Here is a 23,814-nt window from a genome sequence, read left to right on the forward strand (position 1 = left end):
AAGGAGAGACAAGATATTTTTAATATGGCTTTCCAAATGTTTTACTTTTTTAATAAAAGAGCTTTTTTGTTTGCACCTTTTTACAGTTTTAAGGCATCATGCACAAAATAATAAGCCATACAAAAAGCCTTATGGTCACCCTACCTAAAATATGATGCTGTCTTACTGTACTTTTGCAGGTTAAAAATAGAAGTCTTTACAAACATGGCGTAGCTGGCATGTCAGTGAAGTCAAAAGCAGGTCTTCCATGGCGTAGCACAACCCTGCTTTCACAGTATGTCTTTGTAAACATGGCTTCGGCAAAAGTATACCTCCAGAAAAATATTAGTTCATGCTTTTTTTTGACGTTGACTGTGGAGGTCACACAAGCATGCGAACATATTCTAAAGATGGTATTTACAATGTATGTTTTTTTCCTTTTAACACAGACTTACAGACATTTCAGAAATGTATGTGATTTTTTGTTTTGTTAAGACAAACAACATTAAGAAATACAATACAGTGACCACTGACAAGCAGATTGATTTCAAAAGTTCTTATTTCCCACCCCATAACCCAGATGTGATGTGTTTTGGTCATCTTGTTGTGGAAGACCATTGGTGGAGGATCTCTGTGTTTTGTTTTTCCTTTTGGCACGTACTGTGTCCAGTTTTATGTATACGCTCTCTCTCTCTCTCTCGCTCTCTCCCGTTGTGTGCTATACGATGTTGAAGACCATTGAGAGGTACTGCTCATAGGACACTTGGATCCAGCCATCCTGGTCTGTGTCATACCGCCGGAACACGTCGGTCAACCTCTGTGGGGACGAAAACCAACAATGCCATCATGTTGTTCTCAGTGTGGTCAAACCACAACTACACAATGGTCAGCCCGTAAATCAGATTATCAGAGATTATTGGATCAAGAAGCAACCAGCCTACAAGAAAGGGTCTTTGTTCTTCAATTAAACTAATGAATGTATGATCAAATGAATAACTAAAAACTATTGTTCCCCTAAATGCTGCACATGTAGAATGCAATGCATTAACTTTACAAGGCAAACGTGCACTTCCTGGGTTTGGACACACTGGACCCTAATTGAAATGCTGGGGAAAGTGAAAAGTCAGTCTATGAGTAAAGTTCAAAGTGCATGAACTAAAAGCATGATGTGGCGCTTTTCGCTGACCCACCACTGTTTGTGCTTAGGACCTTTCTCATGGTATTAAATCTGCAAATAGATTTTGCATAGTTATTAAACAAGCTTTAGTTAAGACTTTAGACCAGCATTTAAATTATGGCCCATAGTAACATATCAACATAGTAAATCTTAACAACCCTTACCTGTAGTACTATACAGCACTGAATGAAGTCATCGAAGGCCACTTGTCCCTTTCGCTGGCGGTCAAACTTATCTATGAGTGTGTTGTAAAACTGATCCGATAGCCGGTAACCTGAGAAGAGAGGTTTGCCATATATTTTCAATGTTATTGCTACACAATTAAAGAAGAAAAATAAACAAAAGGTCTTATTGTTTGGCTCTCTAGAGCAGCTCATTAAATGAACCTTTTGTAGTCAAAAATACAATATTTGAAAAACATCCCTCTCTAAAAGTATCCTTTGCAGAACTGTCTCTTGACAAAGAAAGGTTCCTGAAAGGGTGGCTGAGAATCCTAATTGGATCTCTGAGTCTGAGCTAACTTCTAAGTGTCTTTGAGGAGACCAGTGAAAACCCATTTTTTCCTAACAGTGTAGCCAGGCAGATAAAAAAATGTCTTAGTGAGAAAGCACACTTGTGTAACAAAACATATTCATGCATGTTCAGTCTTAACCGTTTTTAGGTACAATGACTCAGTTTAGCATACAAATGAGATTTGCAACTTCCTCCTGTAGAAGAAAGCAAGACGGCATGCTGTGATACTAATACAAAATCACAAATCATGTCTTTCAGCATGAGTAGCCAAGCATGCTCTACCTCAAAAGGATTGTCTATGCACCGTTTCCCAGCACTTCATTTTACACTAATCAGAAGCTCCACAAATGCCAGAATTTTAAATCCGGATCAAAGCAGCCTAACACTTTTAGAAACTGCCAATTCTTTCCCAAACCACCTACTAATATCAAGGTCCTTTTTTTCATTCAGGCAATAAATATATGAAATCCCTTGTCTTAATCAGCGCAACCCAGATTCAGGTGCTTAAAGATCGGCCCCCAGTTGGAGCTGAGAGTCGGGAAATGCTGATCAGGTGTTTGTGAGCTGCAGTTAACCATCGGACTGTTGAGTAGCACTTCAGAAGCACGCTTGGCTACCCATGAGATCAAAATGTGCATCTTGATAAAAGGTAGAGATCTAATTTATTCGAAAGCAATATATTACACTAACACAACCACAAATACACCCACACACACCAACAGAAATACTTACTCTTCCTCCCACACACACACACACCCACACAAAATGCAGGCACGTTTAGTCATGCTTACTAACTAGATCATGCGTAGGAAGACACTTACATACAAATGTGTCTCTCCACAGATGTTATCCTTTCTAGAACACTGGTGGACATTCACAGAATTTGCAGTCGGAGCTGACCTTTCACGACCTAGGGTCACACAACTCCAGATGTCCCTTCTGGACAACCACAGTCTCCCTTGCACCAGTTAAGCGGTAAATAGAAAGAAGCATTACTTTGCTCACCGAAGCCAGTGAGGGCCTGCTTGAGCTCGTTTTTGTCGATAAAGCCCGAGTTGTCGCGGTCGTATGTGCGGAAGATGTTCTGCCAGTCCGTGATGTACTTCCACACACCGGCGAACTCATTGAAGTTCACGCCTCCTTTGTTGTCCCTGTCGAACATGGCTGAGAAAACACAAAAGCGTTTCATTTCATTTCAATTCAAGACATTTAATAAGACAAGTGGATCCAATCACAACAATCTAGACTAGCGGTTCTCAAACTTTTCACAATGAGTACCACCTCAGAAAACAATTGGCTCTCCAAGTACCACCATCATTACTGGCATAAAAATACAATAGCGAGGCCAATTTCACATATTGTACATTGTACTGTTTTTGTGTACAATGTACTGTATACATTGTACATACAGATTTTAAAACTTTTCTGATGAAACAAATCAACAATGGTCAACTTCACTGATAACTATAAGACTGACATTTTGTTATGATGTAGCATTATAGTCAATGTTTTCCTTTGGGTGCGCAAGGTTGCTGTATGATATAATGAGATATGAAAATGTGGGTATTCAAATTCCTGAAATTTGAAACTGGAATTCCAAGAAGCATCTTGTCAAACTCGTTCAGTCACTGAGGACATTAAAGTGTAACTCCGGAGTAAAAAACCTAGGGTCTTTTTACAGTATTTAATAACTTCAAACTTTTGATTGAGAACAAAAGTATGTTCATTAGTGGTGTTTTGAGCAAGACCGTTTATTTGCATTATCACTGAATGGGCTTACAGTCATGCTAACCAGGCAGGGTGCCACGTCACTATTTTATACCCCTAACAATGCTCAAAATATAATTACACTTCCGTGGTAGTGTGGTGAGGGTTTCTATAGACAAACCGAAGTATTGTAAACTTTGAAAGTGTACAGAGGAGGGGTGTGAGTGAGTCATGAGCCGTGAGTCACGTCAGCTGGTGTGCCCAGGCCAGGGTCGTCTTTTCGAGCTCCTCCCAGCTGACTCTGGCAGATAACGTGGACAATCAGGCGCAATCGATTATTTAATACATAAATGTGAATTACGAATAACAATAAAAAGCTGCTACCCAATGAGACTATTTTTCCATAGACTGTAAAAGAAAACAAGTTTTCCCCGCTGTATCCTCCATAAACAGTAAAGTATATTATGTACCTACTTCCGGAATCTTAGTTCCGGTATGACGCATTTTGACGCGTTTGACGTCACTTCCTGTACTGGTCTGACGGTCTAAATGACTTAACCCCTACTGAATTTTTTTTGCCCATGCGCATGAATGCACTGACAGTGCAGCTGTTACAAGAGGGTCTGGTGTCTCTTTGTTTTGATACACTTCCTGCTACGGTCATTCGTTTTTGAAAGACTTACAGGCCACAACAAAAATTAAAGCATATGCTCACTAATCTTAAATAAACAACTGTATTTGCTTAAAGATATGGTGTAAGACGCTTGTGAAAGAAGGATATGCATTTTTCAAGTGACAAAAACGTCAAATTCCCAAGTTCACATTAAAATTGAAAGTCCACAAGGACTACAAATGAGCTACAACGTGATGACAAAAGTGACGACAAGCCCCCAACTGGGCAACTCAGGTAGCAAAATCTTCCCCCAGTTTCCCACCTCTTATTCCCACATGAAGTATCGTAAATGATGTTTTCACTGGGAAAAATGTTTTCCCATGCACATGAACTCCCTCTCCAAAACTATGTGGAGGGAGTGATGTCACACTCTTCAAGGAGCCACGCCACTTTTACAAGGGTCTACTGACAGTCTTATGGTAACGTGTGTATCGTCACACCTAGTGCAGAGAGGTTATAACAAGACCTGTATCTGTAGGAAGAAATCTTTGTATCTTTCAATACAACCATGGCTTACGTTTAGCCAGATCTGTGCATCGCTGATTCGATGGAACGAGCCCACTAATTTGTCAATACCAGACCAGAAAGCCAGGAAGCATCACTGTAAGCCCAATCAGTGATAATGCAAATAATGCAAATTTGCTCTCAATCAAAAGTTTAAACTACCATAAATAGACCCTAGGTTGTTTTTACTCCGGAGTGACACTTTAACATTTCATTTCACCCGTTTGCTACACACCGATGTTTGCTGCATACACACATCACTGATTTTAGCACATTTTTGAAGAATGAGATCCCTGATCCTTCCAATTTTATTTGCAAAATTATAGGTTTCATGTGGGCGAATGTTCAACTGGTGTGCACAATCATTTAGGCTTTGATGTTCACAGGGAGGGAGTGAATACCTCAATATCAACATAGCCTACATATGAAACAACTGAAATACAACAAAACAACTTAAACACTGCAAAACAATTAAAATGCAGAATTTACCTCACATGAATTTACCTACAGTTCATAACTAGCAATGTAAACTAGGAAAGGTTTAGTCACTGATGACGAGCTTCTTTTGTGAGAAAAGAATTCACCCGCCATGACACACACCTCCTCTTTTCTTGCTATTGACAGCTGTATGTCACTGTTTAACCTTGACGTAAACACCCATAGAGAACTGTTTGTCATAGCTGTGTGACAATCTAATGAGATAATGAAGTAGTTTCCACAGCAAACACACAAACAGGAGCATGGCAACTCAGGACAGAACTATTTAACCATTGGGGCTCATAACTAGAACGGAAAGGAGACTTACCAATAATAGATCGGACAGTCACTGGATTGAAAGGCGTCCATGTACCTGAAGGGAAGAAATATTGAGACATAAAACAAGGTTATAAAACAAACTCAAGCCCCCTTTTTCCAGAATGTCATTCATCAATATGTTCTATCTTTATTCAGCTGCAAGTTTTCATAATGATAAAATCATTTGCCTTTAGCAAAAGCTCTAAGTATGGCCATAGGCACACACATTTCTTGCTATACATGTGATTGTTAATATTTTGTGCTTTCTGAGAGTAACACTGACAGTGATGGTGACGGAGAGGGGAAAAGTTTGCAGAGACCGTAAAACGACCCTCTTGCCTGAGAATTACTACTGAAAGAAAAGAGGTTTGAAAAAAAAAAAGGATTATAAAAGGAAGAATCATCCTGTAGAGAAGGAGGGAGGGGGGGGCAATCTCTTTTCTCGCTCCTCTTATCTGTACTGGCCCACACTGAGCACTGAGCAGCGGTAGCCGCACGGGGTGCTGAGGGCAACACAACAGGGAGGACAGGAGAGCCGCACCGCCCCGTCACAAAAAATAAATCCTCCAAACCTCCACTGACTCAGCTACTTCTCCTATGCTACCTACACTCTCACAGGGATATGGGGTGTGTGTTAGTGTGTGTGTTAGTGTGTGTGTGTGTGTGTGTGTGTGTGTGTGTGTGTGTGTGTGTGTGTGTGTGTGTGTGTGTGTGTGTACACTCTCACAGGGATATGGGGTGTGTGTTAGTGTGTGTGTGTGTCTGTGTGTTTGTCTGTGTGTACTGTATGTATGTTAGAGAGAGATGTATAAACTGAGAGAGAGACAGAAAGAGAGAGAGAGGGGAGGAAAGAACAGTATTCAGATGGAAAGAGGAGTAGAACAGATGTGGCAGAAATAGATGCAGATGTAACAGAAAGATGACTTCAGAGTGTCTTAGTAAGGCCAAGTCAAGTCACTTCATTTTGTATGTGCTATGTAGTCAAGGGAAACTGATTAACAATATACATGATGAAGAAAAGGAATACGGAAAACAAAGAAATCCAAATAGCAGACAAAAAGAACTGAGGTAAAACTCAAATAAATCAGTAAGGGGGGGGGGCATAATGTGGAAGAATAATTAAAGGGAAAGAGAGTGTGTGTGAGAGGATGGAGCAGAGGGGGAAGGGAGGATTTGCGGAGGAGAAGATGAACTACTTTCTCAGCTTATCCAGCCACAGGAAAGTTTGCAGGAAGCTGTCACCAGTCTGTCCCAACTAGCCCTGCTACTCTAGCCCGACTGCCCCGGGAAAAGTTCCTCAGCCTGGTGGAGCAGAGACTGACAAATACATCCATGACAGCACTCAGAGAGAGGGAGTGTGTGAATGATAGAGGAGGAAAAGAGAGAAAGGGGAATGAAGAAATGGCAAGAAGAGAGGGAAAGAAAGAAAGGAAGGGAAAATAAGAGGGAAAGAGAGTAAAATGAGCAACAGACCAACAGATTTACAGTTCAGGCAAGCAGCCGTTAGACTGACCAGTGGTGTTGAAGAGGACAGAGAGTGTCAAAAGAAATGTGGCGTAAACTTCTGATGGTGGCTTAATTGGTCAATAATTACGCCACCAAGCGTGTGTGAGTGTGTGTGTGAGTGTGTGTATGTGTCTGTGCATAGCGTGTGCCATGGCAAGAGAGAGATTGTGTGTGTGTGTGTGTGTGTGTGTGTGTGTATGTGTCTGTGCATAGCGTGTGCCATGGCAAGAGAGAGATTGTGTGTGTGTGTGTGTGTGTGTGAATGAATGAGAGAGTGTGTAAATACTTGTATTTGTGGGGACATGTATGTTAATACAGTGTGTCGTCTTGTGTGTAATTACATACTTGTAAGTGTGTGTGTGCATGTGTGTGTACTTTCGTGTATGCTTTGCTTGTGTATGTGTGTGTGTTTGTGTGTGTGTGTGTGTGTGTGTGAATGAATGAGAGAGTGTGTAAATACTTGTATTTGTGGGGACATGTATGTTAATACAGTGTGTCGTCTTGTGTGTAATTACATACTTGTAAGTGTGTGTGTGCATGTGTGTGTACTTTCGTGTATGCTTTGCTTGTGTATGTGTGTGTGTTTGTGTGTGTGTGTGTGTGTGTGTGTGAATGAATGAGAGAGTGTGTAAATACTTGTATTTGTGGGGACATGTATGTTAATACAGTGTGTCGTCTTGTGTGTAATTACATACTTGTAAGTGTGTGTGTGCATGTGTGTGTACTTTCGTGTATGCTTTGCTTGTGTGTGTGTGTGTGTGTGTGGGCAAGGAGAGGGAGCAGGTTGGTGCTCATGCCGTGTTGGCTGCAGTCACAAAGAGGGTTCTGTCCTGCAGCACAGTGGGCCCTCTTTCTCTCACCATCCCTCTATCCCTCCCTCCTTCTCTCCCTCCCTCTATCCCAGTGTGGAGGGGTGGATGGAATTAAGGCAGCACTCATAAACTCACAGGCCTTCAGAGGCAACATCACACAGACACACAGAGTCCAAGAGGACAACACCACCACGCTCTAGGCTGCTTTGTACTGGGTTAGGACTGAGCTCAGGTCAACATCACACACACACACACACACACACACACACATTCAGATAATAAACACACGTACACACCTTAACACACTGAACCCCACAGTTCTCCACTCATACCTACTGAGAGCTTGACAGCATCAAGGCCAACTTGGAGACTTAATGAGAATACACAAACACACATGCACACACAAACACACACACACACACACTTAGCCACCACACTCTCTCTCTCTCACACACACGCACACACACACACACACACACACACACACACACACACACACACACACACACACACACACACACACACACACACACACACACACACACACACACACACACACACACACACACACACACACACACACACACACACACACACACACACACACACACACACACACACACACACACACACACACACACACACACACAGCCTATTAGTTAAGGTAATAAACCATATTAATGTTCATCCACAGGGCTCTGAACATACCCATTCTTTATTTTAGTGCGCCAGCTAATACTTCCATGATGTCACACACAGAAAAGGAGGTTTGCAATGGGACCGGTGCTCTCTTAATCGCCACAGTGGGAGGCAACAGCACTTGCACCAGCAAATGGGAAGAACCAAGTTATTTCATGGGTCATGAATTCAACAGCAGATATGGTGCCCCAGGTCTCTACGGCGGTAAATTTGGAAGGACCATCAAAGTTTATCGTAGGTCTTGGAAAATAACCACATCAACATCCAAAAGTAATTCAGAGATTTCAGAAAATGGTGCCTCTCAGGGCACCCACCCAATCAATCAATTAATAAATATAATTTCCAAGAGTCATTTCCATGTTGCAAAACCTATCACCAGCAAACAAAACTCTCAAATTCCTGGCCTTTCAGCCCATCACCTTATGAGAAATGGACAGTATAAATTATAAAATGATCAAAAGCATCTTGCCGCTTAACATGCTTGTGGAAATAAAATTCACCGGTTTACCAGTAAGACTAGTCCTCATCTAAAAGGTGAAGGTGAAAATTATAATCTCTATTGAAAACATCTCTATTTAGTCAAGGACTAGGCTAAAATCCTTGTACAGAAAGCTGCCCCCATATATTTGGGCACAACTTAAGTATTAATAGAAACATCATACTTACTCTATTCGACTCTTATGCTTTTTGATTTGTGTCTACATGCAATACATGCACCTTAACAACAGCTTGACGAGGCTATGGGTTGTGCAGCTCCTATATGGGATACTTGCAACTAAAGCAATCTATGATACAGTTAAAGCCTTGCCCATAACTATGATTCACGCTCGGCTGTGTGCAAGGAGCCTGTGACCTTGGCTAGGGGGCACACAAAATGCCCCACGTCTTGAGCAGTAAGTTAGAGCAGTGAAGTGTGCTGTGCCACCATGCCACCTCAGCACCCAGCCGCTGTGCCAGGCTACAGTGTCTCCAGGGCGTGTGTCAGCATACCAACTGTGCCACAGTTTGGCATACTCTCATCTCTAATGGGCCCTGACATGTTTGTCCTGCTCGATATTTGAGAGGTTAAGTCCAGCACCCCTGTAGTAGCGAGAGCCAAGTCGGGGAAACACATTGCAGCTGTAGTAATACGGATGCTAAGCATCATTTTAAGGCTAACAAAAATATTTACGTGAAGCATCACACGATGGGGGGAAAAAACGTATCAGCAGTGATTTGCTGATTCACGCCAAGCTCTGTGAGGCGACTGCTGAGTCTGACTGAATCATCGTGGGACGAGGGGCACAACATGGTGACGGGTGGGCAGTGGTGGGCAGAGGAGAGGAGGAGGAGGACTCAGAGGTGCAGGAGTTCACAAATGCAGCTGTGCTACAGTGGCAGCCTGCCTGACGTTGGTGCTGCTTGCTGGCATGAGATGCTCAACTGCAGCCTGGTCATTTTTTAACTTCCCCCTCCTTCTCCGCCTCCTCTAGTTCTCCTCCTCCCCCATAGACACACACAAACACACACACCTCCCCCACAGATTGAAACGCACACACACACTCACACAAATCTCCCCCAAAGAGCCCTCCACACAGACTGTTTGAGCGGTGCAGAGACTTGAGCTCGCTCTCTTCCAGTCCCATTTAAAAAATGACTGGCAACGTAAATCTGCACCCTGACAAACGCTGAGAGCAGCAGCAGAGGAGCTTTGGCCAGGGCGTAAATACGCCAGCGATGACAGTGGCTCCAAAGAAGATCACCCTTAATTGGACAGAGATGGTGAAACACAATCAAGTGAGAGAGAGAGAGAGAGAGAGAGAGAGAGAGAGAGAGAGAGAGAGAGAGAGATCAGCGGGAGATACACAAATGCTTTGATACTGTACAGCGCTATGGTCATGCTAATAATAAAGCTTGTTTGAAATTTGAGAGAGAAAAAAAAGAGTTAGTGAGACAGAGAGAAAGAAAGAAAAAATAAGAGAGGCTAGAAATGGAGGACACACAAAGGTCAAGCAAGTGTTTAAGCTCTTTCATACCGCATTAGGAGGCCTGGGTGGATTTTCTAGTTGGATATGTTTCAGTGGGAAACACGTGTGTTGCCATTTCAAATACTGCAGGTATAGTTTAAACAGATTATATCTAGCTTAAATAAGATATGCATCTGGCAGCAGTACTGGCTGGGGAACAGGATAGGAATATAATAGGCTATACTGTATACAAGCTTAGCACTGGTTCCAGATCAGATCTTGAGGGAGTTAGATGTTGTTGTGTTTCAGGGACTGACTCCAGGTCTGTGTTTGTGTGTGTGTTGTTGTCCCACAGGACACACAGAGAGCCAGCTGGGTTTCTGCCGTTTTTGCTGCCGTGCTGACAGCACCAGGAGCAGCTGGGCCACTTAACCGTACAGCCGAGGACAGCACCTAATACTTACAGCGGCACACGTTCACAAGTACACACAGACGCACACACTAAGCACACTAAGCACAGAATAAGCACAGACTTGCACAAGCTCATACACATATTCACTCACACACTTTATCGTTTCCACACGCATGTATTCACTCACATCACACACAGACACAGAGATTACTGTCCGGCTAATGTTCTTACACTTAATGGTGTCACTCACTCGTGGGACAGAGTATCTGTTTCTGCGTTCTCACTGATAACTGGTTATCGTGCAGCCAAGCCCCCATGGCTGTGTGCATAATCAGACACAACTCCAAAGCGTGCTGGCTGAGTTTTTTTTTTTGAAAGACGTTTAATTAAACTGGGTGCAATGCAAGGCTCACACTGCAGCGCTTACAGTTAATACTGGGCCATTTTTTGAAGGTCAACCTTGAGTATTTTGTGCCCACTACAGCCAATTCAAACTACGACCACGTGGTACCACTACCAGAGGTGGAACATGGACCAGCATACTGCTGACTCTGTGCCCGTTCACCTCTGGTTGTGTCTGGACGTTAGCTCCTGTTTGATTCACACCAGGTCAGGGTCAAATGCAATGGTCATTCTCTAAGACTGTGGAGACAGACAACATTTCCATAGGAAAATTCGGTCAAAGCCTTGTTTGGAGATTGTTACAGGATGAGGTATGCTTGTCGCCACCCCTCTTAACCAACAGAAAAAAACCACAGTGTTGACTGGCCTATCAGGTGACAGAAACAGACCGCCATTTCCTGCCTTGTTCAGGAAGTGCTTGTTTTCCTGAATCATACAGTCGTGCTTTTGTCTGCTTCACAGCGTCGGTCTGTCTATAGCCTACCAATATGGTCCCCTTTGGAGTATAAAGTTTTAGCCTTATTAAAGGAACACTGATTTAACAATGTGTCACAACACATTTCATAATAGCACAAGCCAATGGTCAAAGAGTTGTTGAACCGAGGACAGGAGAGGTGTGGCTGCTGCAAATGGGCGAGAAATCGTAACCATACCGTTCGATAACGCCTGCTGGAGCTCTGTGTCTGATATGGAACCACTTCTGTCCTTGTCAACCCTGGAGAGGAAACAAAGAGGCTGCATGAATGTAAAGTGAAACCACATCGCCTGCATCTCCTTCACAAGAATGAAGCACTTCTCTACCCCCCCCACCCCCTCACAGTGTCAAAGCGGGGAAGTAAAGTGAAACCAAAAGTATCCTTCAGCACAGGGAGAAAACTAGCCAAGTGACATTGCCGTGACAGGATCACATGCATTACAGAAAAATGGAGGAAGCCAGGTGGCACCTCACTATGGTAACAACAATATAACAGCCCTGTGCAGTCCTGCCAGTGTGTCAGTCAGGTTGTAAGAGAGGCATAAATTGACTTCACTTGTGGAATGTCTGGGGCAAAGAATGCCTGAACAGGGTGGAGGGCTAGCTACAGAGACAACCTTTGGAATATGAAACACCAATAATTCCTCCAATAAATCCTAACTGTATTTCGTTGTCTTTGTACTGCACAATGACAATAAAGTTGAATCTAATCTAATCTAATCTAAGACCTATGAATATGCAAGAACCTAAGATTTAAGGTAGATGTCTTGGGTGTCTTCATGCGTTGATCGAAAGTACAATTGAAGAAGAAAGATGCAAATGGATTGGACAGTTTCTCGCACACACAATTGGCCTATTTATTAAAGTGTAGTCGTTTTTATATTTTGGTAGTTAAGAGAGTGCCTTGAGTGAGAAACATTTGCAATCAGCTGGAATGGAAGAAATAGGCCAGTCCCCGCCCCCATATTTTTTTTGGTCATAAAATAACCGCCCTTGTTCAACACATACAGCCAATTCATGACTCACATGTTCCCTAGCAACCTGACAAGTCCTGCATACCAACAACAAATCCTGTGTGTTTTTTTTTTTTTGCAGTCCTGACCGGGAAAGCCCCAAAGGAAAACACAACCGGTAGCCTCTAGTGAGGCCACCTCTGCCTCCCAAACAAGGAGCACCCATGGATATTTGGGGCGGGAGGTACAAGAGGACCTGTCTGAACAACCCAGTGAAACAGAAACCCAACACAGATCAGTCATACTTTATACATCCGTCATATTCTCACAGTTTTTGATACAGAGTTTTACACAAAGAAGGGGTAGCTGGAGAGAAAAAAAAACATATTTTTTACCTCTCCAGCAAGCCCATCTGTCTTTCTCTCCCACTGTGGACTACCCACAAATGTTAGATGAAGCAGATGTGCCAAGATTTTTTTTTGTCTTTAAACAAAGGCTGTTCTTTCCTTGCGCTGTAATGGGGCAGAGGAAAGCCAAGTTGTACACTGATTTTCCACAAAATGTTTCCCTCATGTTAGTTCTGCCAGCTTTGTAAAAACGCTCTGGCGTTTTGAGGTGGTTTGTTAAACGATTTACTGCAGTAGCAGCCATAGACAGTCGCCTCAATCCGGATCTGATTCATCTGTAGAAGCCTAAATCTACAGTAGCCTACCTGTTCAGATTTGTGGATGCTTGTCATGGAAAGTCGTGATCATGGGTGGAGCGAAAGCAGATGGAATTCTGAGTCAAGTAAAACCATAGACTGTTCTATACAGTCTATGAGTCAAACGAAGTGACAATAATAGACGAGGCTGAGCTGGTGTGACTCATTGATTTAGCCCTTTGACCGTACTCAAATCATATGACCAAGGAATGAATATGAGTCTACTACATTAGCACTGCCCGGAAGAATCTGAATGCTTGAATACTCAGTGTGTAAAGTTTACACAGTTTAAACGTGATTGCTTGCAATGCATTGCTTGCTTTTCTCTTTCCACGAACTACTCACGTCTTCAGACCCCGCGGCAAGTTAATGTAATGTTGTGAGAAAGCAGCTATCTAACCCTCTGCAGTATTACATAACTCGTTACTACCACAAGGGGTAACTAGTCAACCCACTCCCCTTCTTCTATACAAAATTGGAACTCATTGTGAAAAGGGAGTTGAACGGGAAGTTTGCAACAATTTAGACTGCTACCACTGACAGCTGACCTACGTTAAACGGACAGAAAACGTTTTCTAAATTAGTTTGCAGTTCGTGTTAGTGTTAATGTGTCACGAACACGTGAAAATCAAGAGCATGCATTTTCAAGGCCTTGCCCTTAGGATGTGAAAAGACGATTAACCATAACCAACTTCTCGGACACGACTTCATGTAACGTTAGTTATAGTGCTGGCTGTGTAGCTGCTATAAGGAGAAACTATGACACATCGAATTACTTACTGCCAGAAGAACATCTCCTCTCCGTCTTAAAACGAGCTGTAGTAACTTTTCAAGCGACACTGCGATTGAAATAACGGAGGACAACGCATTCAACGGTTTACTAACGGTAAACGAGTTGTCAGAACCCAATCTGCGCTATGGTACGTAGCTGCAGTTGAAGCTATAACGTTAATTTCGCATGCGGAACCAAGAAAGCGTTCCTGCTGCACTCACCTCTGAAATATATTCCATAGAAAACCTTGATCTGGCGGCGCGCTGTTATATTGAGGTGGTCGGTACTGATTATGATAAGCCATTTTCTCTGTTCCTTCTTCTCCGGCAAGGAATTGTGCTTCGCCAACAAATATGTTCCCTCAACTTGCTTCAATCTGACTCTGACATTCTTCACGCAGAGGCGTGGCATGCAACTGCTCGTTTCCCCATAAAAAAAATAAGAAACGTCATAGGCCCGCCCACTCAGAACTCCCCAGGGTACTCTCGGGAGTTTGATTGGTTCGCTGACTGCCAGCGTGTGCTAATTGGGTGGGGCTCTTTTACGACCAGTGGAAAATATACTTTGTTCATGTATGAATGACATTTCACTTAGAAACTGAAAATAACCAAAGTATAACAAGGGAATAACATTAGGTGATTACCATGTTGTTAAGATCAACCCCACATAGCGTTGTTGGTGCTGAATATTTGATGGCATTTGATCTACTATTACTAATTCAGTGTTTTCTAAATTAATCGATGTTTTTGTTCACTTAAAATTAAATTTGGGCCAGGCCTAGTTTATGATTGGTCAATCAAGTGGCGGCAAACTTACTCATCATATTCGTGGCAGTGCCCGTTTTAAACCACACCAGTATCAGACGGACTCTGGTAACATACAGTAACCCGAAGATAGTTTTGGCAATACAGACACAACACAATCTAGCTTTTCTACAATTACGCAGTTCAGCTAACTCACATTTATTTCCAGAAGCAGTGAAAACAAGTTATATCGGCTGTAACTTGAATTTTTACCTCAGGAAAAATGTTTTACTACCCTGAAGTCCTGCAGCACCAGTCAGGCTGCTTCTCCACAATCTGGTGAGTGAGTGAGTAGGGCTCAAAGCCAGTAAGCCATCAAGATTGATCATGTGGGTAAATCATTTTAAAATATTTTAGTAAAATCGACGTGGAAACTGATGTTGATAACCTAATGTTAATGTAAAGTGAACACAGCTAGCCTAACATTAGCTAATGTTAATGCTAACGTTAATTACTTTTATCTGTGCTGTGAGGTAGTGAACTTTATAAAGCGCAGTTAATTTGATCTTAAACATTGTTTGGGTCTTATCGGGTTAGTGCTAAGTTGTTATCCATGGCCAGTGTTGGGTCATTACTTTTAAATGTAATCAATTACTGACTACAAATTAATGTCAAATTTTGTAATCCGATTACCCAAAACATGTAACATATTTTGATTACTTTAGAATTACTTTTTACACAACTTGCACACGACATATACATTCTTATTTTTCAAAGTTGTGGCGATATTGCCAACTTACTGAACACATTTTTCCCGACTGGAATGGGATTATTGGTCGATGTTGACGGCTCCCCCGTCTTGGATTTTGGATTTCATTTTCCTCGTCAAGAAACTACACAGGCTATTGGATGATAATGACATCTTGCCCTTATATGCTTTTATTTGCTATTACCGAAAGATCCTTGATTACTAGCTCCGCTTTAGCCCTCTCTGCTATTACTGTTTGCTTAATTGTTTATGTAAAGCACACTGAATGACCTCTGTGTATGAAATGCGCTATATAAATAAACTTGACTTGACTTGACATCTAGTGAACAAATGAATGGGCTGCTTGACAAATTAAAACATTGGCTAGGCTATCATAAAAAAAACTTGCATTGTTTACATGATAAAATATAAACAAGTAGTCCCCAACAATGTAATGTTATTGTTATTATTTGTGTTATGATTGCTGTAACTTTAGGTTGGCAGCCACCAAGGGTATAAGGATCACTAGAAGGGAGGTTCTGAAAGTAAACGTCATACGAACATGGTAAGGCTAACATAACCACATAAGCACACACAGCAGTATGACATAAAATCTCACTGTAATGTTTATGTGTGTTCTTGTAGTGAAGACATCATTGAGTATGTGTTGGTGAAGGTACCCCCTGTCCACCCGAGTCTGCCTCGACCACGTTTCTCTCTCTACCTGTCCTCTCAACTACACTATGGTGTTGTCATTGTCTACCACCGCCAGTGTGGCTTCCTTCTGGGTGAGCTCAGAGAGGCTGGAAACAGTCATACTTCTTGATAAATCCTTATCCAATTACCACAGTTGTGTAGTTGATGTCTCAAAAACAGAATGCTATTTGTTGTTTTATAGTAGTAGTTGCCGTCTTTTACAATTGCTCTATGTCTCCATATAAGAGGAGAACATTTGATTGCCCATATTACATGAGGTCGTTAAGGCTCCAGTCAGTATAGGCTATTCAGTCCCACAGAGTTAGTAACCAGATATGCCAAGGCAGCTGTAAAGACATCCTACCAGATATCGAATTTAACTCAGCTCTGAAGAACCTGCAAGGCCATAAACGATCCCAGTTAATGTTGTGATTGAACACGAAATACATCAAGGACAATGAGAGAGGCCCATAAGACCACATTCCCCAAATGAACTCAAAAGCTCATTAGCATCAATCTAACAGATATTCCCCATGCACTTACACTGATAACAAAAAAAACATGCATCAGGCATGTAATTGGATCAATTTAGCCCTGATAAGCGAGTCAGATCAATAGACTCTTAACATCGGTGACATTAATCACGAAAAAAAATGTTAGCGATTTCTCAAGCATGCTGCCATTCAGGCTTTTAGGGGGCGATAAAGACACCAACCACACACACTCCGAGATAATTGCCAGAGAATTATGTTCCAATCTGAGCGGGTCATTTGCTAAAGCTCTTTGTATTACTGACACAATTGAGATGTTTGGGGAATGGGATTGTAATTGCGATTCACTGTGTGTGTGTGTGTATTTGTATGTGTAGAGGAGGCTCAGCAGACGATCGAGAGGCTGCTCCGCTCGTCGAAGCACGCCCGCATCGACATGCAGGAGCCCGACAGGTGAGCTGGACAGATTCACACTCACCTCCACACACCCTCCTTCCCTGAGGTGTCGCTGTTACTGATGGCGCTGTGCATGGCTGGCAGAGTTATTAATGATAGCCTGTGCCATGTACTCTCCTCCCTCTCCCCTTCCTCCTGTTTGTACCTCTCTGTTTTGCTCTCTCCATCTTCTCTCTCTCTGTCTCTCTCTCTCTCTCTCTCTCTCAATCTCTCGTTCAGTCCTCTTTCTTTGTCACTTTAAATGCTCATGTGTAAAATATTCATACCCAAATAAAATACACCTACCTTTTTATGTTGCAATTTGTCTTTGTCTTTCACTTGCCTTATCGTTCCCACCTCATTCGCTCTCTCTTTTCTTCTTTTCTCTCCCTCTCTCTCTATACATCCATCTATGTATACGAGAATTTACCATGACGTCACAATAACAATATACATTATTCCGGGTGGCAAAAGCTGATCATTCTCCATTGGCACTACTAGTAAACAAACCCTTCATGTAATTTGACCAGGGCAGAGCGATCAAGAAAACAGAGTAATGGCTTGAATGAATGATTTTCGTCTTGCGGGGTGCTACGGGACTTCTCATTCATATTTATACGGTTATGGGAAGTCTCATTAATATGCAATGAGTCATACGTGTCTCTAGCCATGCTGCGTCCACTCTAGTTTGAACGAAGTGAAGTCAGTCGAAATCAAAGGCGAATGATGAAAATGCTACGTGAGGTAAATTGCTTGGGGAACCCACCGTCGGCCGTAGCCTATAGGCCTAATACATTTCAACAGGTAAGTTAATTCAAAAACAGACGTGGTGGATATTCAGACATAGTTAACATGAGAGACTGGCCGGTTGCACAAAACACCTTGTTCAGGTTCCCTTAAAATCTGATTTAAGGCCCCCTTAAAATAAAATCGGCTGCACAAACATATTTAGGCATAAGTATTCTACTTCGGTTTCCTTATCATTTTTTAAGGTTTTCTCCTTTTCTTATCTTATAAGAAATTCCGTTGCACTAACGACCTTAGCAGCCTAAATAACCACATGAGGTTCGGTTCGCCAGGCAAAACGTAAAAAAAAATGTTTATTTTGGTGCCCTGATGACAGTCAGGATAATATCTAACTAGCTAGTATTGTTCAATTCATATCTATATATGGCTTTACTGATGAATGGATAAATGTCACCGAAAATTATTAAGGTAAGATAAGATCATAAGCTTGGGTTGCAGACTACGGCATAACTTTAGCAAGCTAGTTACAATGTCCGTTGAACGTAGCCTACCAGTTGAGTTATTCATTGCTAACATTAGCCATTGATAGGCCTACAGTCAGCCTACAGGTGCATTAATAACTATAACATCGTGAAATTAAGTGTCACTGCCGTGTTTGGCTGTTATCCGTCAAACTTGTCAAAGTTAGTTATAGGCCTACTCAGATTTGTAATGCGTCATTCACTATCTGATTTTATCAACAATATGCACACAGCTTGCTATTATTTTGGACAGTCCCGTATTATCTGCATCCTCAGAAAAGCAAACACAAATTGGCAAACAAACAATCTTCGTGGTTGATACTAAAGGGACAAAACTTAAGGTGCTTTGTGTAAACGGCCCTAAGGAGATAGCAACGTTAAATGAAATGCATAGTAGCCTAGGCTAGCCTACTATAGCCTAATGTGTAAATGAACCTCAGCCTGCCATTGAGTGGTTATTTTAGTGACTGTTGCTGTTTGACTTACAATCTGTTAGATGGTGTATTTCCCTGCTATCTAAATAAAAAGGATATGATAGGGTTTTTGTTGCTCGGATCAGACGTAAGTGGCTACTCCGCCACCAGGCAGTCTTGCCATCTCCTCTGCAGCATTACTTTTGACGACGTCCACTAGCTTTAAACTTCGACCACAGGTTCCGCTGGATATTTTTTTTTTCTTTCTGAAGGACATCGATAAAAACCCCACACTTTGCTGTATATCTGGCGGCACAACCCCAAACACAACACGTTTTCGTTATTGTTTCAACTTAGTTAAAACTTAGTTAAAACATTGATGTTGATCAATGCAAGGTCAGTGGAAGCCGCTTGCGTTCTGCCACCCGGAAGGATCTTGGAGCCTATTGTTTACAAACATTCTGAAATGCCGTATACATTAATCTTATTCTATCTTCTTCATACACCTCCTCCCTCTTTGTCCCTATCCACCCTACTGTCTCCCCTCTCTCCCTCTCTACTTTTCGCTCTTCTATTCTCTTCTCTCCCCTTCTATCCTTTGTTATCTCTCTTCCTTCTTCTATCTCTCCCATCCCTCTCTCCTCTCTCTCTCTCTCCTATCCCTCTCTCCTCTCTCCTCCCATTCCTCTCTGATCTCCCTCTCCTCCATCCCTCATTCCTCTCTCTCCTATCCCTCATTCCTCTCTCTCTCTCTCTCTCTCCTCCTATCCCTCTCTCCTCTCTCTCTCTCCTCCGATCCCTCTCTCTCCAGACTGGCCCTAAATAACCCGGACCCAGAGGCTCTGATGGAGGAGGCCATGGAGCCTTTCTTTGGAGTGATGGGCTCAGAGCCAGAGTTGCCAAGCCCATATCAACTGGCACAGGTAATGCACATTTAGGTAACATAAACATGCACAGAACACACACACACACACACACACACATAAATAAACACGCACACATACACACACTAACAAACACACACTGTGGCTTCAGATGCCTGTGAATACAAACCTGCATTTTCTGACTTCATGTTATACAAAGTGATTCATATCGCTTGCATACATATACTTACAGTATTTTAAATATCTTTCTCTCAATATGTTATGCAGTATGTTATTATGCATACAACTTATATGCAGCAAGTTAAACAAGGTTTCTCTCGATGGAAAAAGATTAGGGTGTATATAGAAGCAGAAATGCAGCCGTGGCAAAGGGTGTTTTCTGTTTATTTTTGCCATAAAAAGGACGGGTCTTAAATCACTACTTGCCGTTAAACCAGGGGGGGGGGGGGAATCAGAGATGAATGGATAATCACTCCACAAACTCAGACGTGGCGCCCCCTCTAGAATCACAACTCAAGGACAGACCAACAGCAAATCAATATTCCTCTCTGTGAATAGTTCCCGTTTGTGTGAACTCTTGATTGCACTCTGTGAGTGTCGGTGTGTTTTTTTCCTCAGTCCTGGAGGTTCCTGGAGGTCCATACTCCTGAGCGCCCTCCGGTGAAGACCCCGAGAAGATCCCAGGCTGAGGGTGAGTGGAAGGGTGGGATAGGCTCCCAATACAAAAACACGCACACATACGCACACACACGCACACACACACAAACAGACACCCTGAGGAGATCCTGGTCTCACGTCCTTGGGTTTGCCTCTTCCATCATGTGTGTGTGTGTCTTTTGATTCTCCCACAACTCTCCTCTCCTCTCCTCTCCTCTCCTCTCCTCTCCTCTCCTCTCCTCTGATCTCTTTTCCACGCTGTTGCTTATGAACACTCCTATGAGTGCCGATATCCTCTCTTTCTCTCCACTGGTCCGGTAGCTCCTGGCCACATGGTGTCCCCGGAGTGCATCACTCTAAAGGAAAATGAGCTGACAGCCCTGCGCATGCCTGAGGTAAACTAACTAAGCTGTAGCCTCTGCAGTGGCACACACTTCACTTTTAGTGAGCTTCATGGTGCTCTGACATACCTGTTGTAGAGGTATTTGAGGTGTCCTATTTAGATTTAGTTTGCTTCCATTTAAAGGGAGAGAAAACTGTTGGACTCCAATAAGGTTTTCGTCAAATTAAACGAATTGCTCCTAGCCGTCCTCTAGCTGTTTACTCAGTGTGCGCGCTCAGAAACTCTTGGTGTTCGTTCAGGCGGAGCGATAAACAATTCCAGCCAATCAGCACATTGCATCAGGAACGCAGATGGGAGGGGAGTAAATTGACTGCAAAATAGCTTTTGTATGTGTTCCCTCACAATAGCTGTTTTGTGCTGTGTGTGGAAAGCTCCTAGTGCCTCTAGGTCTCATCCTGTTTGTGTTGGTGTTTGTGTTTGTGCGTCAGTATGGAGGGGCTGAGCTGGTGGAACCCACCGCCCAGGAGATCGACATGCTGCTGAGGGAGAGCGACCATCTGATGGAGGGTGAGAGGGATAACACACATACACACACACACACACACACACACACACACACACTCATACATACACACACACACATGCACACAATACACACACACACACACACACACACACACAATACACACACACACACACACACACACACACAGGGGTTCCAGGGTGAGCAGGAAAGGAGCTGTCCCCTTTGTATTGTATCAGGCACTTCAGTATGCAACCTTTGTAAAGCACAAACAAGAAGGATCTTCACTCTCTGAGCCTTATCATTATGCAGCGTGTTACACACCCCTGAATGAGCTCTAATAGAGTGGAGAGAGTGAGAGAGGGACCCTGATAACCCTCATTTGACATTGTGCCGATAGTTCAAAAACACCACTCACTAGATTTGTATTTCCCTTTTACATGTAAATGCAACCTTGTTTCTAAGCAACCAAATCTGGTGAAAAACAAGTGACCCTGATAAATCTGCTTGCTTCTTATTGTACCAATAAATGCCCCTGGCAGTGGCACGCTTTCAGTAAGTCATAGCACTTCATCTTTTGTGATATTCATAAGTGACCAGTTACGGATATGTGTAATATAAACCTACATTTTAAAAGTGGATCAACTACTGACCTCCTTAGAGTTGTGCTTGGGGCACTTTGATCATTCATCCCTGATTGCAGGCCTGTCCCAGTAGTATTTGACTCACACAGATGCATTGTGGTTGAGAAAGAGGAGCAGCTGCTTTAGCTCTCCATTTCAGTAGTGATTGTACTACGAATGTACTACCAATGTAATAGACTTAATTTCTAATAGACTGAATTTGTCCTTGCAATGTTAGCTCAATTTGCACATTTCCATTGTCTCTATAATGCCCTGTAGATGTAGAAAAAGCAGAGCCATTTATGTTTACCAGTTTTGCCCCAGATTGCCCAGTTAAAACCAATGTAGGCCAACATGAAGAGCAGTGGCATTTAAGTCATGTGTTGAATGTTAAATGACCATTCCAAAATTAGCTAATTCTGAAATAGATCCTAGATTGGTCTCATCCTTGACAGTCTACTGCTGCCTAGATAATTCACAATTTGGCACAACTCATAAATAGTGTTGACTTGACTTAAATAGTGTTGAATCGTAATCTACACAGCGGTGTGAAAGGGTTCGGCGGAGGTGTGCAGACTTGTATTGAAAACAATGGAATCTAGTGTAATCGAATGGCGAAAGCGTAGCGCGTCACACTCATGTCGATGCCTGTGTGCGGAGGCCTTCAGGGCCAGTAAGCATCGGCTCCATTCCTTCCTAAGTCGATGGCTGTGGTGTAATAGTAACTCTGAAGCCCATAGGAGACCACTCAAATCGACTGGACTGGACTGCGTCTGCTGATGAGTGAGTCTGGATGTCTTTCAGAGGCGGAGGAGAAAGAGAAGGAGAAAGAGAGGGAGGCAGAGAGAGAGAAGACACTGGAGACCAACACAGCCATGGTGTCTGTAGAACAGTGAGTGAGCTTTTAAAGAGACATGTTGACATCCATTTTTTACTGCCCCAACAGTCTTCTACACAGCAGGCTCTTTCTGTTAAAACACAACGGCTGAAAATATAGCAACTTTTTCAACTTTACATGATGGGCTAGTTTTTATGTTTTGATCCATAGAAACTACAGACTAGTTGTCAACTTCAACTTCGGCCAGTTTCCCATACATAGATTAAGCCTAATCTTAGACTAAAAGCTTTTTTCAATAAAAATTAAGTTTTCTTTTAGTCTAGAACTAGGTTTGGTCCATGTAGAAGAAACAGACTTTATTATCGCAGAGCAGAGAGTTCCTCAGGATCATATACTGGCTAAAGGATACTACTAATCTCTTCCTTAAACCTCTGATTGTAGTGCTTTTGCCATTTTGTTAATTGACTGGGCTGTTGACATATAGCCAGTGAGAGAGTGGATCCTAGCTGTCTAAAGGCTAAAGGGCTTTGAGCTATTTTGGAGTAAGTTCAGATCGACCATCTCACTAATCATGTATGTAACATTGTGTGTTGTGCACCAAGACTGACGGAGACCCTAGAGATAGGACCTCCCGAAGAGAATGCCTTGGGTATGATGGCCATGGAGTTGACCCCTCCTCATGCGACTTGTCCTACAACACGAGAGGGCAGTGAGTTGGATAAGGGGATGATGCAGGAGCCGTCAAGTTCTTTAGACCTGGTGTGTGTTTGTGTGTCTGTGTTACGTCATGTCAGTTAAAGTGTGTGTGTCTGTTTGTATCTGTGAGTGTATTGTATACCATATTGTATACAAGTGTGTCTTACATATATTTTGTGTATGTGTGTTAGTCTTTCAAAAACGTGTGTGTGTGTGAGATTCTGAGTCCTATTAGCCTTATCCGTTGTTGTTCTTCAAGACTCCTGTGTAATGAGATCTTGATATTTTTTGGCAGCGTAAAGAACCTGCATCAGCACAGATGTGTCACATAAATATGAAAAAAGTCACCGCCTCGCTCCCTCATGCGTGTGCTTTCCCTCTCTCCCTCCCCCACTCCCCTCTCCCTCCCCCACTCCCCTCGGCCTTCC

The 23,814-nt window shown here is 42.7% G+C and overlaps 2 protein-coding genes across 3 annotated transcripts in view; one reads left to right on the plus strand and one right to left on the minus strand.

Moving 5' to 3' along the window:
• Positions 1–3: 3 nt before the first annotated feature.
• On the minus strand, positions 4–14,441 carry pdcd6 (programmed cell death 6). 2 transcript variants are annotated; one of them, XM_076291071.1, is made up of 6 exons: positions 14,250–14,441; positions 11,779–11,840; positions 5,359–5,403; positions 2,666–2,833; positions 1,321–1,430; positions 4–796 (listed from the first exon to the last, which is right to left on the minus strand). In XM_076291071.1, exons 1-6 carry the CDS (start codon positions 14,330–14,332, stop codon positions 698–700), a joined length of 567 nt encoding a protein of 188 aa, XP_076147186.1. In that variant the 5' UTR covers positions 14,333–14,441; the 3' UTR covers positions 4–697. The 2 variants fall into 2 exon arrangements, with proteins under 2 accessions (XP_076147186.1, XP_076147187.1); XM_076291072.1 differs by having other exon boundaries at positions 2,675–2,833; positions 14,250–14,439.
• Positions 14,442–16,081: 1,640 nt separating this feature from the next.
• Positions 16,082–23,814, plus strand: part of rec8b (REC8 meiotic recombination protein b) — a 13,783-nt gene continuing 6,050 nt past the window's right edge. Inside the window, exons 1-9 of the mRNA XM_076291181.1 lie at positions 16,082–16,089; positions 16,165–16,307; positions 17,084–17,159; positions 19,634–19,745; positions 20,325–20,397; positions 20,685–20,758; positions 21,195–21,273; positions 22,657–22,744; positions 23,293–23,449. Coding sequence (XP_076147296.1) covers positions 16,082–16,089; positions 16,165–16,307; positions 17,084–17,159; positions 19,634–19,745; positions 20,325–20,397; positions 20,685–20,758; positions 21,195–21,273; positions 22,657–22,744; positions 23,293–23,449 — 810 coding nt within the window. The remainder of the gene's footprint in view (positions 16,090–16,164; positions 16,308–17,083; positions 17,160–19,633; positions 19,746–20,324; positions 20,398–20,684; positions 20,759–21,194; positions 21,274–22,656; positions 22,745–23,292; positions 23,450–23,814) is intronic.

Source organism: Alosa pseudoharengus, unplaced genomic scaffold (assembly GCF_046254945.1).
Source record: "Alosa pseudoharengus isolate Yale_2024_CS ecotype anadromous, Long Island Sound unplaced genomic scaffold, YU_APseudo_1.1 YU_APseudo_1.1_scf_18, whole genome shotgun sequence".
In the NCBI taxonomy this organism is placed as follows: domain Eukaryota; kingdom Metazoa; phylum Chordata; class Actinopteri; order Clupeiformes; family Clupeidae; genus Alosa; species Alosa pseudoharengus.